The sequence below is a fragment of the Tyto alba genome, unplaced genomic scaffold (assembly GCF_018691265.1).
Source record: "Tyto alba isolate M040663 unplaced genomic scaffold, T.alba_DEE_v4.0 Super-Scaffold_18, whole genome shotgun sequence".
Lineage (NCBI taxonomy): Eukaryota > Metazoa > Chordata > Aves > Strigiformes > Tytonidae > Tyto > Tyto alba.
The window spans coordinates 5,946,341-5,965,642 of record NW_024881280.1 but is presented as its reverse complement, the minus strand read 5'-3'; the positions used below and the strand labels follow the sequence as shown (position 1 = coordinate 5,965,642).

The 19,302-nt window shown below is 45.3% G+C and overlaps 1 protein-coding gene across 1 annotated transcript in view; it reads left to right on the top strand.

Moving 5' to 3' along the window:
- CUNH11orf49 (chromosome unknown C11orf49 homolog) overlaps positions 1–18,627 on the top strand; it is an 87,347-nt gene extending 68,720 nt beyond the window's left edge. Inside the window, exons 4-9 of the mRNA XM_032993418.2 lie at positions 3,100–3,184; positions 8,645–8,730; positions 11,212–11,407; positions 13,005–13,114; positions 16,445–16,508; positions 17,054–18,627. Coding sequence (XP_032849309.1) covers positions 3,100–3,184; positions 8,645–8,730; positions 11,212–11,407; positions 13,005–13,114; positions 16,445–16,508; positions 17,054–17,234 — 722 coding nt within the window. The 3' untranslated portion in view covers positions 17,235–18,627. The remainder of the gene's footprint in view (positions 1–3,099; positions 3,185–8,644; positions 8,731–11,211; positions 11,408–13,004; positions 13,115–16,444; positions 16,509–17,053) is intronic.
- The last annotated feature ends 675 nt before the right edge of the window (positions 18,628–19,302 follow it).

Here is a 19,302-nt window from a genome sequence, read left to right as displayed (position 1 = left end):
TTGCTCTGTGTTGTTTTGTTGTTTCGTGATGGAGGAGTAAGGATGATGCTGTGACTTGGTATGAAGAGGGAGGAGAAAAAGACAGTGTAACTTATTATAAGTTTTAAAAGTATGTTACTTCCAGCAAGTGAGAGTTCTCTATTTATGCCTCAAAACTAATGCTTGCTTAGGGCCCAGTTACCTTCTCAAGCAGCTTTTGTCTAGCAACCTGACAGGGACTGCGAACAGAGTGCAGCTTTCTCAGGAAACCTCATCCTTCAAAAAAACCTTAAACTCCTTCACCTTCAGGGGGAGATAAGAGAAGGCTAAGAGTGAAAATTAATGAAAAGGGGCTTCGCTGATGAAAGTGAGCAGATTATCCTCCTAGAGCCTGTCTGTTCTGAAGGCATGGGGAATGCTTTGTACACTGCTGGACAACAAACTGTGAAAATCTAAAGGGGATTGAAGCAGAGCAACAGGTATGACTGGGCTATTATTAATTAAATAAATATAGTTATCAGTTAAATAGATTGAATAGGCTAGATACAGTATGAAGAAATGGTTATTATAATGAGCTGTTGTCAAATGAAATGAAAAAATAATGGAGAGCCAGAGGTATAAGGATGCATAAATAGCAATTTGAACTCAAGCAAACAAAACATGGAAATTGAAAGTGTCATAGAGCTTCCAAACAGTGTGACTCTTTCAGGCCAACATGTAGACTTTCTAGACAAAGATTGGAAGTTTAATGCCGAGCATTAGTCAAAGCTAGATTTAGAAAGCCTTGAGGAGTAGTTGTAAGAAGTCCACACTGTCCTCTTCAATGATGAGAAAGTCTGTGTTTCAAAAGAGCCTTCTTATGCCCAACTTCTCTATTTTCTTGTAACCTTCTTCCTATGCTGAGCCTGTTGAAGATGATTTTATGAAACTTTTATGTACCTTGCACAATCAGATAGTTTTCTTAAGAACTTAGGACCAAAATCTGTATTGCTATAAATGACTGTTGATCTAACAAAATAGAAGAAAATGTTCTTTCCTCTATGTAGTGTCGTGAAAGAGAAATCATGAGCTGAAAATTCAGTTAAAAATTTGGATCTTCCTGCTCATGATAAATAGGACTTTTTCAATAATATCCTTTTGCAGTTATACATAAAACTTGGTGATACTTTCCTTGATGTCATTCAAGGAACCGATTAGCTAACATTGCAGGAGAAAACCCCACCATTCCACTGGATGCCATCGTTAACCCAAGCTCAGATATACACACTGGCTGAAGGACCAAGGTATCATCTGCAACAGAGAGCAGCCTCTGATTTGTGTTTCAGTAAGAAATTACAATGCAAAAAAGTTACAGTGCCCTCCATATTCTCCCAGAGAGCTGTAATTTCAGTGGAGTCACAGAAAGTTAATTCAGCTCAGCATTCAAGTTTTGAAAGAAAGGAGATTCTGATGTATTTATCCCTACAGTAGAATAGATTGCACAGATCCCTGTAATGGAACTGTAGTTCTGCACAGGCTTGGACATCCTTGTGTTATAGCAGATTTCTGACTGCAGAGCTGGCTTTTCCAGACAGAGCAAAATCACCTTTTCATAGTATGACCCTAAACCTAAGGTGCTTCATTAGACAGAAAGTCCTCTCAGGAGCAGTGCAAAGTATAGCACTCTAGCGAGCATCTGTAATGGATGTCAAAGAGTCTGACAACAATGTCTTTCAGCTATAGGGTTTCCTGAACTGAAGAGAAAAATAGTAGCCCACTCCATTCTTTCCTCTGCTTCACTGGTTAATAATGTAGGTAAAGGAAAAGCCTATACATGGATTTTGGTGACAGTCATCCTGCAGTACTTCTTTAGTCAGCATTGAAAATATTAATTTGGCTGGGTTAGATGTCGCAGTGAAATGTCCCTTTGATACTGCAAACCTGCTTCTTGAAACATCTGACAAGGAGTAGCATTTTCCCTTTCTCTCGCTTTTGTCAAACTGCCAGGCTTTGAGGAATTGTGGAGATATGGAGAGATTGCGGCTATTGTCTGGGACAAGGTTGATTATTTGGATGGGAGCCTGAGGAAGTCTAAGATGTGTCTATGGCAAAAGAACTCATGCTCTGTACCTCAGTCCTAATGCCTGTGCCCTTTGGATCCCCTCCCTGACTACTGCTTGGCTCTACTTCCACCCCTGGCTCCTTCTTCCATACTTTGCATTCTTCTGTATATATAAGTACTGCAAAATTGCTGCTGTTCAGCTACGCTACTCCTTAACTCCAGTCCACAGCCTTTTGGACTATGAACATACAATCATGTAGGGCTTTTGGACATCAATATACTTCCATTCCCTTGGGATCCTATAAGCTTCCCTAAGAGTCACCTCTTTTAGACTCCTTCTGCTGAACCAAAGAGGCCTTTCTTGACCAGTCTTTCACAAAGCTGCTCTCTAAAACATGAATCATTTGATTAGTTTTCTTGTGTTTTTTGGATCTTCGTTCTGTGCTTCCTATAATACAGTGACCAGATTTGTACACATTATTCCAAAAGAGACCATCCAGCTGCCTTACCAAATGCCAAAGTAATAACATCTGTGGTTTATGCTCTGTAACCTTCCATACACCACCCAGAAACCTTGTTTGCCTTTGTTACTGCTGCCAGATGTTCTGTGGATGGTTTTCAGGCGTATTGTGGTGAATGTCACCATGCCAGTGAATTTCAGCAAATTTAAGCAACTTTGAAATTATTCCTTTTTCCACATGGTTATATTGAAGTCAAACCAAACTGTGTTCTCACTTGAAACTGCCCTGTTTTGGTTACCTCTTTTTCACACTGAATCACTACCTGTTGCCAGTTTCTCTGCAGGAGCCCGTTCAATAGGATTTCACCTTTACCAGGGCTCTTCCTCATTGTCTTTGCTGGAAACTTCATCTGAAGACCCCAGCTCTGAGGGTTGAGGGAGCAGTTATATTGTCACTAGTACCCAGTCTAATTGAATTGAGAGTAGAGGGGAATATGGCGTTTTTTGGTTTTTGTTTTTGTTTTGTTTTGTTTTTTTTTTTTTTTTTTCTAGAGAAGAAGCAAGGGGAGGGAATAGCCTGTAAAAGAATTACCCTGTTCTCACCTCTCTTTTCCTGCAGATTTGTTGACAGCACAGGAATACCACTGCCTGCTGCAGCTGCTCTGCCCTGACTTCCCAGTGGAACTCACTCAGAAAGCAGCAAGGTAGGTCCTCATCCTCTCTTTTAAGGCAAGATCAGTCCTACACACATGGACTTAGGAACTAGATCTGTGGGTAAAGGTATGAACAGGGACCTTCAGTTTTTAAGATTCTTGGGAAAAGAACTACCATGTTTTGAGGTTAAGAACAGGGTGTTTTTCTAGCAATGTGGAAGAGTGTCTTTTTAAGGTACAGGGACTGAAATATCTGTGCAGAATGCTGCTGCTGGCTCTATGTTCAGAAACTGAGTTGCATATAAAATAATATTAGCCAATGTGTTTTTAACTGACATGATTTTAAACTCTATTTCAAACACTGTTTACCATCTTTAAAATGTGTTCCCCCTCGCCCCATCTTCCCATGGTTGATTGCGTTTAAAAGGTACTAACCTCTGAAGGATTGCCAGTGTTTTAAAGTATGTTAGCTAAGAACATGGTAGCTAATCTGTTTGAAATTTTCTTTTAATCTAGACAAGGCCTAAAGCAGATAGATGGCTTAGGGCACTGATAATGTGATATGGAATTTTTTACTGGTAGTGCTTGCTGGTTCCAGTCCAGCCCAGGCAGTTGATTATTAACTATCTGATAGTGAAAATGTAATAAGGTGTATGCATCTGTTGGTGTGGGGGGTTAGGTCAGATCTCAGTAGGAGTGTGCGCACACACACATATATAATCACAGCAAGGTTACTGAATAAATGCTCTCATTCCTAGCCATCTCAGTAGAGGGGACATGGAACTTTAACTTTTTTCATGGACCTAGACACGACATTTGGAAACAGAATCCAGACGTGATCAGGATATTAGCTGCTGCCTGTGTTGTTCATGGCCTAAATAATTAAAAGGTCCTCATTTTCCACTTGGCATTCTATTATCTTTCTTTATCATCAGAGTCCCATGAAAATTATATTAAGAAAGGAAAGTGAAAAAGGGAAGTGTTATCCATCTGCGAGTAGTTCCACTTGGCTGATTCTCTGAATTCTCCTCTGACTCCTATGTCCTGCTATCCAAATTGAGCTGCGGTTAAAGCTGTGTTGGTTCAATTAAAACTAAAAGTTGGGCGCCACTTTTCCCTCTAGCTCATCAGTGGGCTTTTGAGGCTGCACAGAGTACAGTTGCTTGGCTTCCAGTGCCAGACTAAGAAAGAATGCTAACCCTGTAGTGGGGATATATCTGCTTCTTCCTTTCACGGAGGTACACAAGCACCAGTCCCGTGCGCTGGTGTGTATTTCATAGGGTTCCAGCTGAGCTGAGCAGGAATTTGTGATGGTGCGTGAAAGGAGACTTCAGCATATCTACACATGTTATGATGTTTGTGTCAAGGAATTTAATCCACAAGGCTGTTGTAAACTAGAGGCCCCATTCAGGGGCCTGCCGCGCTGCTGTGCGTGTGCCGTAGAGACAGACAAGCCGGCTTTGGGAGCAGGTGGTGGAGAGAAATGAGATCTCTGGCAAAGGCACCCAGGCTCAGGTGGGGATGACCTCACTCCTACTTTTGGCTGGCTAGAGATTTACTTACACACTGCTATTATTCTGTTACAAGCTAATCTAGTTGGATAATTTTAATAAAACTTGTCATATTTCTAAACCATCTTTCTCTTTCCTTCCAACTGTTGCTCACTCTCTTGCCCTTTTTCTGGTCTACGCTTCCCGTTGTCCTTGGTCTCCGCCAGTTAGAGAGATGAACTCCAGCAGGCTGGCTTTGGGCATCCTTTGATTAAGTCCTTGAAAAGCAAGAATGACACATGCAAACCTCCTGACGTTGTCCTTCCTTCAGTCTGCACACCCCCAACGTTTTTGTTGCTAATTTGCTTGGGAAAGGCATTAAATAAAGTAGTGGCAGAAGTGGCCACAGCGTTCGGTGGTACAGCCAGGACCTGTGTAATTATTGGCGCCCTTGGGAAGAGCAGTCATCGTTGTAGTCTCATTGCTGCATGACTGAGATGATCTCACAGCACGGTGCACTCCGCTCATCCAGGAACTGTTGCTATGCACTGATAACAAACATTGGGAGTAAGATCAGGAAAGGTCAGAGCAGAAGAACAGAGGCTACAACAATACAGGTTTTATTCGCAGTGACACCAGAGAGCTCCATTTTTCTGTTCGTGGTGCTACACAAGTGCAGAAGTCATACCCAAAAAAGAACCAGACAATCTGTGTCTGTGAGATTTCTTGGATTTTTTTTTTTTCTTCAAAGGATTATGGCCACGAGCAGATTGAAGATTTTAATCTACAGAGATACCTTTGATCTTCAGAGATGCCTTTTGCCTTTCTGAATCTTGAAATTGCAGAAGGACAGAAAATGAAAGGATTTTTCTGGTTTGATGCCATGATTTCAAGATCTGTACCTGAGTATTGGCCTTTCTTTTGTAATAGAAACACAAGGAACTTGCTTCCCACATTTGAGTACCGAGAGCTTGGTAGTTCACAGCTCCTACGCTGTTTTATGTGGTGTGGGAGCTCATGTTGCACTGATCAGTGCTAATGGAAGTGGGGCTTGCAAGTCTGTACCCCTGTTGTTAAAAGGCTGCCTGAGAGTGGAGATCTTGCCCTTTTTCTATATTCCGCGTATTTTTGCCTCCCTGTATCAGTAAACAAACCAAGTCCCTGAAGACTCATTTGAGCCAGCCTGGCCTTAAGACAGATTGTGTCAGTTAGCCTTTAATGGTAGCAGAGAACAGTAAAAGTCCTTTCAACTTGCCTGGTCTAGAGTTTGTCCTGGGGACATCCTGTCTAGTCTGGGTTTCTGAGATTTTAACCGCAATCAGTAGATGATAAAGTTTCCCCGTTGGCACAGTAGCAAGGCTTTCCTGCCAGCCAAACCCACTTGAACCCTGAAAGACCACTACACCCTTTACCAGAGTCCCTCAAGCGTAGGCATCTTTCTTCAGTCCTTTCCAAAGTTTCTCCTTAATTTTCATTATTCATTGAGTGCCGACTGCTAACTTTGTAAATACGTCTGTGCCCCTAAGGGCTTAAAGTCTAATTTTGACAAGAAAAAATGAATAAAGAATCACTTGAAATATCAGCTACCCGATGAACTTTTTTGAGTTGCAGTTCAGACTTTTGGATTTCGTCCTCAATTTTGGTCCTGCTTGTCTAGGTTACAGTCCATGGCTAGGATTCTCTCCTTGCCAGATATTTCAAGGAAGAGGTGCAGATATGTTGCCTAAGATGCTCTCCTAGCTTCCCTGACTGCTCAGTCAGCTGGCCGTGTGGGGGAATAGCCAGCTGCAGTCAATCTCCTCATAAATGATTGTATTGGATTTAAAGACTTCTCAACATTTCCGGAGTGTAGACTCCTGGGCCAAATGGAGTCAGTAACCCAGCACCAGAGTGCACCTGCTTCTATTTAGATGTTCATCACGTACAGTCTTCCTTAGAGGCTCCCTACTGTCTTTAACAGCAAGAAATGTTCAGCAAATTCTCAGACCTCTGCCTACTTCCTCATGCTCTCCTCTAAGTAAGAGACTGGGACTTGGTGCTGCAGAGCACAGCCCTTGACCACAGCTTTAGATTTAACAAGTGAAATGAGTTGACTGTCATGAAGGTGATGTAATATTTTCTCTCTACATAGGAAATATGTAAAAAAACCCTCTTCACTGTTGTTCTCCTGCATCTCCAGGATGGAGAAGCGCACTGGCCAAAGCTTTGGAGCTTGTGCTTTGAGAGTATCTGGGAGACAGACCATCGTTTCAAAGGAGGGAGCGCACCTCATCAGTGATGTGGCCCGTCACATTTCCAGTGCTTAAATAGTGGTTGGAAACGCCAGTGGCTGAGCAGTATTGCCTGAGAGATGAAGATGCTCTGCCTGCCAGCTTCAAAGCCATTTCCTTGATGTGGCCACTGACAATCTCAGCAACATGCTTATTAGTGAGAATTAAGAACTGAAGCTACTGCTTCTTTAGACAGGAGGAGGAGGAGGCTTCTGGAACATAATAAATAAATCAGAAGCACTTTGACATCTTCAAAGGGTTTTGTTTTAAATACTGGTTTTTCTCCTGGGGACCCTCTTAGCCCCAGTCTTTCTTCTTTGAGATAATTAATTCAAGCTGCTCTACATGTTTGATTTTGCCACAGTGAACAGAACTGGTCTGAGTGGCAGGGAAGTCTTGCAAGATCCTATAACTCTTCTAGGTCAGCCTCCCACACAGCTCCCTGGAGTCTTTTACATGAGACAGAACGGTGTTTCCCCAGCAATGCGCTTAGACCATTGATGCTGCAGGAGCTGGTCCATGGATTGCATTCGGCCCTGTATTCAGAAGAGTCTTACTAGGTGACTCATACTCTGGCTATAATGAACTGGTTATCCTTCTCATGTGCCATAATATGCCAGATACTGACTGTACAGGGTCGCTGCAGACAGTTGAAAAAAAAGTACCAACTACCTTTCTTTAGGATTGTCCAAATACTCTTTTTTTTCCCCATCAAAGCGGAGTGTTTCCTTCTGTTTTCCAGTCTGAGCTGTCATTGATCAGCCCAAGTTTGATTTTCCCCACTTCAGAGACTGACCTTTTCATCCTTTTCTAGTGGCAGTGACCACAGCGTTGTTTTTGTTTTCATTCTTATGAATGTTTTTGCCCTAACTTTCTTCTGAAATCCAGAGTGTTTTCCTGAAAGGAGGAGTTGTACTTTGCTACCACTTACACTTCATCTTTATGGCCTGATACTTCCCATATTCATGAAATACGCTTCAAAATAGGGATGCAGATAGCTCTCTAAATGCACCCGGGGCTTGGCAGAGAGAAAGAACACGTTGTCCCTGGCCCAAGAATTCTTCAGTTGCCGTGAAATTTGACCCGATAGTCAAATGATAGACCTGATAGATACGAAAAGAGACCAATTCATTCATCGATAAGGAAGGATAGGTTGTTCACGGTGTGTAATTAGAGAGCTGATTATTGGTGCGATGTTATTTCCTCTGTAGTCAAGTGGAGTTTGTTTGAGTATAGACTGGGAATTAATAACTGTTGTTATCCTTATGAATCAGAAAATATCCCAGTTTGTTATACAGAGGAATAGCAAAAGTTTCATTCTGCTTACACCCGTTTAATACTCGTGTAACCGTCTTGTCTGCAGCACAGTTACTCTTTGTATAGCCCTGTGAACCAGCCTTGCAGTTTTTATGCCAGTGTTCGTTCCATTGCGTCCACGAGGCTTTGAATGCTTGACACCCACGTCACGCTGCTCTGTTCCCACTGTAGCTGCAGGGTGTGATAGCACTGGCATTCAGGATCTTCTCCTCGCTGCAGGTCCTTGAGCCACCTTCATTTGATATTAGGGCATCCACATCCATGCAGCAGTGGGTGTTCCTATTCCTCTCTCCTAACCTCTTACACTGGGCCAAGCCACCAGCAGCCCTCAGTGGCACGTAGCTCCCTCGCTGTACTTTCTCTCGATCTCGGTTCCTGGTTACAGACTTTAGTTCTTTTCTAGATGCTAACCTGTTTTTCTCATCTTATCCTAGGATTGTGCTGATGGATGATGCTATGGATTGCCTGATGTCTTTTTCTGATTTCCTCTTTGCTTTCCAGATCCAGTTCTACTACTCAGGTAAATGCTGGGAAGCTGCTGACTTCACCCACTGGTATTGCATTACAACTTTACAGCTTCCCAACCCCTGCACTTTTTTGAAATTTGTAAGGATATGGTTTTTCACAGAAAATATATAGATAATGGAATCTACTGATGAAAGGCATCACTGATGCTAAGAGATTAGGAGGCTTCGTAAGGAGGTTCCAAATTTTTGTGAATAGCAAGATACCTGTAACTGTTATGGCTTATGCGTGTATTTGTCCTTGCCTTGAGACTTAAATTTCCAGCTTTATCTAGAGTATGTTAGCACCTAACAATTAACTTTTACCAGGAACATTTTTTTTCTTTTCTGTAGTACAGCATTTCTGCCTCTAAAGTATTGGTCCCTGCTGGAGACAGGATAAGAAAAGCCCACCAGCTGGTGCCTTGAAAGGAAAAGGAACTGAACAAACAAATACAGTTCCTCGCCCAACTATGAGCTGGTTTCAGCTCAAAGAATTTCTGAACTGGGTATAGTTTCCATAGGTCTGGGAACCCCCAGTGGACTCCTCTCCCAAGAACTTCTCCATCCTCCCCTTGAAATCACATAAACTTGTAACCTCCAGAACACCTTTTAGCAAGGCGTTGCACAGGTCAGCTCTCTCGTTTGATTTGAGAGCCCTTAGTTGCAAGGGAAAGCGAAGAGTTAATCCTCATCTACCTTCTTCATATTGTTGGTCATTTATCATCTTCCACCCTTGTCCTCCAGTTTCAGTTGTAACTAGATGGGGTACTTCTTTTAAAATTCTTGACAGGAGATATACAAATTAAGTAATATTAGTTTGTGTGTGTGTATATTTACATATGCTCACCCACACGTATACATCTGTAAAAATCCCCAGGTATTTTTAAACTAAAGCTCAGGAGACAAGACTTGGGTGAGCATTCAGGTGCTTGTTCTATACCAGGAAACTGCTTTAAAATACATTGGCCTGTTTGTCCTAGCCCGCTAAAATGTGGTTGAGGAAAGGAAATCTCATTCAGGGAACTGCTTAAGTGGGCAAAAAGAGGGAATCATTTCCTTTATCAGGGTTAGATATGCTCCCAAGCACTGGGGGCTCCTGGGGTGCCACTTGCTCATCTCCCAGGAGAGAGCAATTTCTATAGGCAACGTAAGCACAGGGATTTCTGTCCACTCGCATTTAACTAGCTCCCTCTGATGGATGTAGCTCACAATTGGCCTCGGCCAGGCAAAGGGGGCCAGGTTTGGGTACTGGGAGACACTGGCTAGAAGCTGTGGTAGAGCACACTCTGTGGTCAGAGAGGAGACTTGGGTGGCCTGCTGTTCTGATCCAACCTGTCAGTTCCCATCTTTCTAGCAGTTAGGAGTCAGCTGCTATCCCTAATACAAAAATCTCTTTTTCTCAGTACTTCTCTGTATGTACTTCCCCCGCAACTCCACCGTGCATATCGCAACGTTATCCATGACAACTCATCAAAGAAAAACAGTTCAAAATGGCGATTTTGGGTTGGGCAGAACCAGGCTTGTACTGATTTTAGCCAGGGACAGAAAAATGTGTTTGGAAAGCTTTTCTCTGATATAACAAGTATTTCCGCTGAGCTGCAGAACCTCAGCACAGCCTCAGGGCCCGCTGACATCCTGCCCTTCCTTTCCCCCTGCCTCACGCGCAGCGTTACGCTTCCATTCACTCGGGCCCTAAGTGCCACTGGAGTCCTCACAAGCCGGCCCTTGTGTACACGCGCTCAAACATCCCGTCCCTGTCCTGTTCACCCAGGCACAGCGCACACACGCAGCCTGTCAGACGCTCTCCCACCAACCCACACACATGCAAACCACTCCAAATGGAATCTAGATTTGTAAACTGCTGACCACATCCATAAACAAACTTGTTTAAAATTAGACTCTTGCAGTAAACAGTGGGTAGTATGAGGAGCCTGGGGAGAGGCTTTCTTCCAGCTCTAGCCCTGACCTGCCCTGGCCCTTCCTCTAGATCCCGTGTTATATTTACTTTGGAGCAGCACAGAGACAAGCTGGGATACAGCCTGGAGCCCTGACTAACTTGCTCCCTTCCATCCTGTTGCAGTTCCATATCATTTGCTCCCAACTTGGATGAGTTCTTAATCAGTGGCAGGAGATGGAGAAGGAAAACTTTTTAGACGTTGCAAACTAGTTTTGTGTTTGACGTTAGCTTTCACGCTCTGCTGTTTTATCCATGTGCTAGCTAGCCTCTATTCCCTTGAGAAGAATCTTGTTCAACACAGTGGTCTCTCGTGCTCATCCTGGCAGGAAGAAGCCAGCAACTTGTATGGAAGTGGCTGTTTGTGCCTGCATAATATCTGATCTGAAAATGCAGGATGCTGTGGTGTTGTGCTTATTTCCTGTTGGTGCTGTGTACAACACAGAGCAAGGAATGACAGTTTAATCCTAGGTCTGGTAGGTCGGGAGGACGCTTTTCTGGTTATAGCCCTGAGTTTTAAGTCACTTTCTGTTTTTTTCAGAGTTCCTGGAAAGTGTGGCTGCCATTTATCAAGATCTACTGGCTGGTAAGAATCCAAATACTGTGATTGTGCCAACATCATCCTCTGGGCAACATCGGCAGCGCCAGCCCCCAAATGACTTCAGCCCACTTGATGGGGTAGAAGCATCTGTCTTCTACCAGTGCCTAGAGTCCTTGTGTGACAAGTCAAAATACAGGTATGAACAGATTCCAAAACACAGATTTAAAGTCTCTGTCTCCGGAGACCCTTCGTAAGGTTGGAACTGTGAAGGAATACAGGACTTTGAACGAGCTGTAACTCCCGAATAGTTCTTACAGGAGAAGTCTGAAGGAAGAGATCATAGCCGAACCACTTTAACCAAATGAGAGAAACAATTTAATGGATGTAAGAGACATGGGATTTGAGCTGATTCTTGAAGTAATGCACCGATTGGGGTCTCTGTTTTCCTTCTCACGTCTGCATTGACACTTTCATGAAGAAGAGGTCCATCTACCATCATGAGTTAACTAGAGGAGAGAAGTGCAGTTGTGTTCTTGGGTGCTGAAGCATAGGAAAGGCCCACTGAGGTTGATGGAGCTTGAAGCCTTGGTACCTAGACTGCTAGCCTGCACTCGAGCCAGCTAGGGAGCTGGTCACCAGTTACAGATCCCAGGCACAAGACTAGCCTTTGTTCAGCAGGGGATGGAGATACCAGACCTTATTGTATAGGTTTGATGGACACTTTCTTCATAGTTTCTTGCAAGTAGCAAGCACATGTCCTGCTAGAAAGTCATGGGCTAGATCCACAAAAAGACTCAGGACACAAGTTCCGCCTGATTCCTGCCTTGGGTGCCTGAACCCAAATTTGTGATCCACAGAATTACCACTAATACTACCACTAGTACTACCATCAGTACTGTCCAGTACTATAGCTATCTAAACATGGATATGCCAGGTTGTTTTGTTCCTTTAAATAAGTTCTACATTCCCTGTACATCCCGAGAGATTCAGGTAGGAAAGGTGCTGTGAGCCCATCTGGTAGGTCAGGCTCTGCACAGCACTGTGCGGGGAGCCATTCCCAGCCTTTCATCCCGTCGCTCAATACTCAGCCAGGCCTTTGGTAACCACCTTTGCCTGAGGGGTCACCAGCCCACAACCACATCTCCTAGGGGTGCCACTGCACCATGGACTATTCAACACTTCCTCTTTATGAGGCAGTTTTATTTTTTGTGAAATCCTTTAAGGAGTATTAGGCAAAAGCAAGAATCCCTATAATGATATTGCTTAGAATTCAGGGCCAGGGGTTAAGGTGAGTGTAGAAGTAGGGAACCTGTCGATTTAGTCCCCACCTAAATATTGTTTTCTGACATATTTAGGCTATCATTGGAGAGGTTTTCCTGCCCCTTGGATGACTGTCACTGATAAAAGGATGATAACAACACCACCCATGAAAGTTTATTGTCTTATAAAAGAAAAGATTTCCCAGTTGATTTTTGAAAGAATATGCTAAGAGTTGGGATATGGATGCCTCTGAGTGAATCGAGGCTTTTCTCCCTGTCCTTGGAATGGAGACAGGTAAGACTGCTCCTAGGGATGTACCCCAGCTCAAAAGTCATGCTTAGCAAATGGGGAGCAGATGCAAAGCTAAATAAGCAAGCTGGTGGCTCTTTGTTTTAAACTGAGACAGGGGGAACTTGACAGTTTTAGAACAGGTAAAAGGTAAAATTTCTCCAGCTTGAGCTGGGTCTTGGAGAAAACGAACAAACAAAAAAAGATAATTTAAAAGACAAGATGACCTTTTTGTCTCTTCCTAGCTGTCCACCTTCTGCTCTTGTGAAGGAAATGTTGAGTAGTGCACAGAGACTGACCTTCTATGGATTCCTTATGGCACTTGCAAAGGATCAGGGCATCAATCGAGCCCTAGGTAAGACTCGTGTGAGTGGTACAGCTCTAGATTTTCAGTCATTCTGCACTGCTGTGGAATTCCCTCTGTAATTATGCCCCAGATTTTACACTGTCAGGAAGAGAGTGAGGGAAAGTTTTTCATCTTTCTGTTGATGGATTAAACTTTAAAAACATAACACTGTGCCTTAATGTCTGCTTGAAGCTGTGGAGCTTCTTCAAGGATAAAATTAGATATGAAATGCTACCCTAAGATAGCACTGTTTTACCTCTTCAATAGCTGATCATTTTAGCAGAATTGTCGTTTTAACATGTTTGGCTGTAAAGGCTGGGCAGAGGTGGTCAGGAGACAAGTAAGGTGGCTGACTGCTGTCACCAGTACTGAATTGAAGTCCCATCCAATGCTTTAGCCCTCAGTTCTCCCACAGATCTTAAGTGAATGCTCTTGTCTACAAGAAAAGGAGGTACACCTGATGGGAAAACCTCTTCTGCCTCCTTGGCTCAAAGACTCAAAGCTCAGTCTGTCCCAGCGCTTCTCCATCTTCCCTCAGGGCAGTGTGATCTTGCTACAGTATTAATCTGTGGCCTGCTGAAAATCTGGAAAACACAAACTGCTACAAAATTCTGTACTACACTGCTGTGGGAACCAGAGGGATTACCAAGCAGCGTCTCACTGCTTATTTCCATGTGCTGGTCAATGTTGTTCTAGATCAAGGAAGAAAAGTGTTGCATTGCCAAAGGACACTATATAATCCATATATAATTCAGACTCACAATTCCATATTGTCCCCCTATGCCTTGCTTGTGCTCCTTCTCCTCTTGCAAAAGGAACAGAAATGGCTTTTTGTGTTTGACAAGGCTGTATCCAGGAAGTATGTTCATATGTGTGGAAGCCCAAACACTCATCTTCACTCCTCTCCACTCAGCAAGTCATCTGGCCCATAAGGGTAGGCTTTCTCTGTCTTTGGGTAGGTATCCTCTCTCTACTTCTAGGCTTGCCTCTCTGCCAGTCCCTATATTGCACAGACAAACCTCAGTGAAAAGGTGTACCTTGCCTGAGGGCTTGTTCTTTTACACAAGTGTGTGTCATAGCAGAGTAAAAGTGTCCCCTCCCTGGCTGAGCCCCTTCTTACATCAACCCATTGAAGCTGCTAATGCCTCACTGGGGCAGGGCTGCTTACCCAGCAACATGGAGATTATATATCAAAGGTGCATGAATACAGCCCTGCAGTCCCCTCTGCAAACAGGCTTAGGAAGCAGTGTATTCACTGGGGAAGGTGATGCCTGGATTGCAGCAAGCAAAATCTTTTTTTTTTTCCTTTGCCCTACGAAATCCACTTCTACTCAAGTGCAAAGAAAACAGATGAGCAGGAAAAAAAAAAAATAATAATAAACCTGCCCCCAGCTTCCATTGTGCCAGAAAGTGTGTGGGTTTTTGTTCCCATTGATGCAGGCCGGACCCCTGGCCCCCTGCCAGCCTCCTGCCCAGGGCTCTCGCCGAAGAGGGGCAGCAGCCACAAGTCTGACAGGAGGTAGCATCTTGGCAAGGAAAGGAGGATTGGAGGATTCTTTTCCTGGTGTCTTTTAATCTCTCCTGAAGAGTGATTTCAATAGTCTTTGGTCTGTAGGGGATCGTGAGCTCCCCAAAGCCCTTCAGCAAGGGCAGTTTCAGGCAAAGGAGCTTTTGGTCAGGGCGCCTGCCTCCTCTCTGGCCTCAGAAAGCCAGTAGCCCCTCTTGAGGAACAGGGGTGGGGATTAGAGCAGCTCGTTCAGGCCGGGGCAGCACTGATGTGTCTGTCAGGCAGGCTGGAATCAGCAGCCGAACTCCAGTGTCAGTGTTGATTCGTGAATCCTTTCAGTGTTATTCCCTGACTCTCTCTCAAGTAATTCTTGTGCCCTGGAGACTTCATTGTGGATTCTACAAATGCAGAAGCAAGTCAAGCTTTAGCTGCTTATTCTTTTAATTGAGCCCACAAAAGGGAGCAGGCTGGGGCACTTCCCTGGCCCTCCTGCCACTCTGCGTTGCGGTGCCAGGCTTTCCTGTTCATTTGCAGGAGGGGAAGACTAGAACTGGAAGAAGTAGAGGAGTTGGTTCTGGTCTAAACTGGTTCTAATTTTTAGGCACTCATTGTTACGTTTTTGATGACTGCTGCCAGCTTGCCTGTGTGAGGCAGGTGGCTCTCCAGCCCCTCCTTCAAGAGCAAGGTGCCAGAGCCAGAAACCAGGAACTTATGTCCCTACAGGGAGTATAAAGCCCTTCCCAAAGGTACCGAGTGTAGCACCCGGGTCTCCTGAAAAACAAGAGCATTCCTCACTGCGCTATCGGTACAGATTACCAAGCGCTTTTTTTGTCCTGGTGTGCAGTGGCACTATCCAGGCTGTGGTAGGCAGTTCCTGTCATCTCTCTGCTGACTGATTACACCCTCCCATGACCCCTATACAAAGTGGAGCTTGTTACAGAATTAAGTAGGAGGGCTTTCCTAAGAGCCCCATCTTCCTTTCTGGGCTCTTCCTGAGGTGCCAGTGTCCTTTCAGAGAATGGCAAGGATGCTCAACAAGATGTTTCAGACCTGAACTACATCAGGACCTTCGTCCTGAATAGGGTTTCAAATGTGAAAAGGAGCATGCTGACCTTATGCTGACAGAGGATACCTGATCACTGGCCCAGCCTTTTGCTCTCTCACCCAGACAGCAAGCAATGCTAGAGCACAGTCCATCCACACTTACTCCTGTAGACTTAATGTGCACCAGAGTCAGGCCTGACTTTCCTGAATTGCAAGGAAAGCAGTAGTCTTACATCTGTGGAGTGTTTTGATCCCCAAGCTCGGTGTACCACAACAAAGACAGGTGCCACAGAAGTATACATCTCCCTGGGTGGTACAGCACATGCTTTAGGCTGTGGCACAGACAACACATCTATTGCTCTGATAGGATCTGGGACTGATGACTATATAGGACAATTAGCAGAGTGCCAAAGTTGACAGACTCCCATCTCCCCAACAGTTGGTAACAGTAGTCTTGTACAGTCAATGGAAACTGCCAAGCCTCAGGGCTCTTCAGGTTCCCTGAGAGGTGAAACTACTGAGAGTGCCTCCCATTTAGTCTGAGCTCAGCTGCAGCCTGTGTGAAGGATGCAGAATACAGCTCATCATTCTTTATCTGTCCGTGATCGTCAACATTCATCGTCTGATTCTCTAACAGGTAAAAGGAAGTCTTCTCTGTCTTGAAGTGCAGATTTTGGCTGCTGCTATAGCTTGAGCACTTTTCTTTAAGAATGAATAACCTAACTCTGCTCTGATACTTTCATTTGCTTTCTTTTTTTTTTTTTTTTTTTTTTTTTGTTTTTCCCCAGGGGCTTTGCCAGATAAAGGAGACTTGTTTCTGGACCCTGCCATGGATCAGGAACTTGAGAAATTGTAAGTGGAGTTGCCTAAAGTCAGGAGGTAAAGCAACAGATTAAAGGTAGCATGCTAAGGAAGACATTAGTAAAGTATTGTCCCTATTCCTTTGCTTTAGTACAAAACAAAGGAGAAGCTAACAGAGCAACCTGAGCTGAGAGGGCCTCTTTCTTTGCGGGGGGTGGAGGGGTGTGCCTTGGTGCAGCTAACAAAATCCTTAGAAAAGGCTTCAGAAACAGCAGGGAGAAGTGTGCCTCAAAGAGGGATCTAAAGGAAGCAGCAGTTTGTAGTCAACAGGGAAATTTTGTTTGGATGGTGAAAACTAGGAGCATTGGAAGTCACAGGCTCAGCTCTGAAGAAAGATCAGCTTAAACAGGAAGAAAGATTCACACAGCAAGTCTGGTAGGTACTAGTGCAAGGTGTTCCTGCTCTGTGCCATGAACATCTTTCCATCCCTGTGCTACTTGTGCTTAAGTTCTCCTCCCAGGTTCACTCCAAAACTGCTACAGTAAAGGCTGGAGATGAGAAGTTAGACTGCCTAGCATTTGTCTTTTCTCTTTCAGGGTAGCTCAGGTTTCAGCGCTTTCTGTCTCTGGTCCCACCAGCTCCAGCGGGGACACAGCTAATTTGCCTGTCCGTAACTCGCCCAGGATTAACCCTCCCTGGAAACCTCTACACCATCGGCGAAAAATGGATACTGAGAGTGAAGGCTCCAATGAAGAGACAGACTCGTCTGAAAACTGAAGGTTGTGAGGGCGGGCACCATTCCCATCTTGGGTTTCTCCAGAGCCCACTGGAGGAACAGCACCTCCTCCCAGAGCATCTGCTCTGGGCGTGGGTTCTGTCCACATCACCAGTGTGTGTGTGTGTGGCTGCGCCAGTCCCCGTTGCCAAGCCCACCCGTCTCTTCCCAGGAAGAACTTTGCCTTTTTCCTAGCTCCAAATTCGTGCAGGAATAGCTCCTCTGCAGAGGCTGTTTCCAGCTGCAGAGCTATGCTTCCCTCTGCTGGCAGGCAACACCAACCAGCAGATGCTCGCACTGCCTCCCCTTGGAAATGGCCGGGTATTCTCTCACCAGGGCTCTCCCTCACGGTTCAGCGGGTGCTGGAGCACTGCAGGTGCCTCGCCAGGGTTTTGATGTGTATCTGTGTTCAGGCTTGGCCTAGACAACAGAGTGGTTAAATCACCGGTGGCAGCTCTGCACTTGTGCTCTGTTATAATTATTCCCAGTAAAGCTGCACCTGCGGAGGTAGAGAAATTCCTGAAGTTCCTAGAGAAAAAGGGCTTGAGGATTGCCATGCCACCCGTCTCTGCTTCCTCCTCCATGTGTTCAAGACATGCCAAAGCAAATATATCAAATAAGCTAAACTGCAGGAAGTACTGCAGGGTGCTGTCTGGCTCCTATGCTGCACTGAATTCCCTTCTGTGAGGCCTTCCACTGCCTCCAACAGCATATTAAGGTCATTCAGAAAAGCAAGCTCCAGAGGGGTTGGAGAGAGAGGAAAAAAAAAAGTCTTTAAATTTCTTGGCCGCAGGTGGTGTGGCTTGCAAATATAGAGAGCATCTGCTAGGGGTGGGTGGGCACAAGCGCTAGTGGAGAAGGAAGCGGTTATCAGAGGAGTCCTGGGTGTTTTTTTGTAAGTATTGGCGTTAGTCACAGCATCATAGTGTAGCCCTTACAACTACAAAAAGTAGCGTCTCTGTGTTAGTGGTAACTAGCTCAGCTGTTTGGCCTCCATAGCCCTGAATGCTTTGTCTAGCCCAGTGCCTGTGCCTCAGCTTGCATTGACTAGTTAGTTATTTCCTGGGGAACTTTAGTTTCTCTTGCTTTTTTGGGAGCCTCCTTGCTCCTCCTGTTCATAAAACGCTGCAGCGTGGGCTGCCAAGAGCTGATAACCCAAAGCTTAGAGCAGCCCTGAGCTGAGTGGACTCAATACCTGCTGGAGCTATTTTAAGACTAATCCTGTAACTACTGCTGAGTCTGCACCACAGCCCCACCTGTGGAGGTTAGTGGGAGGGGTTACTTATTTATTGTAAGTTATTTTATTTATTAACGTGCTCGCTAACTGTGCTTTCTCTCCCAACCATCAGTGATTGCCTGTGACAACCCGGCAATAAAGCGCACTGTGTAAGGCCACTGCTGCCTCTGGAGTCTTCTGGGCAGCCCCGGCCCCTCCTCAGGGCACTGCCAGGGGTAAGGCCCGGGGAGGGGGGAAAAGCAGGACAGGAGCAGCGCAGGGCCCCGGCCGCCTTTCAAGGGGTCCCGCCAGCCCCTCGCCTCGGCCAGGGAAGGAGACAGCACCCCCATGTCCTCTGTGTGTGTGTGTGTGTGTGCCCCACGGTACTTCCCCCCTGCACCGGCCCTGCCTTCCCACCTCCTCCAGCCCACTGCCCCAAAGGCTGAGGAATTCGGAGGAATTCCAGACACCCGCCACCCTCCTGCCCCACCGGGGTAACCCTTCCCCGCCCAGCCCCACGGGCACCGCAGCCCCTCGACCTGGACAGGAGAGGCGCAGGCTGGGCAAGCCCGCCGACAGCCCCCGAGAGAGGGTCGCTGACAGAAACTTCACAGCAGCCCCAGCCTCTCTTTCTTCTAATGGTGTGTAAACGTCCCTTCCCCCTCCTTTTTCTTAATACCCAGTCCTTGACACCACAGTCCAAGGAAAAGGAAAACCACGCTTTTGTTAAAACCACGAGTCAGGAGCAGAAAATTACACTCCTCACGTACTGCTGCACTTCAGAAAAGTCCACCTCACGGTGAAGTCAGAGGTTTAGGACTTTGACCTCAGTTCAAAGCTAGGCAACAAAATAA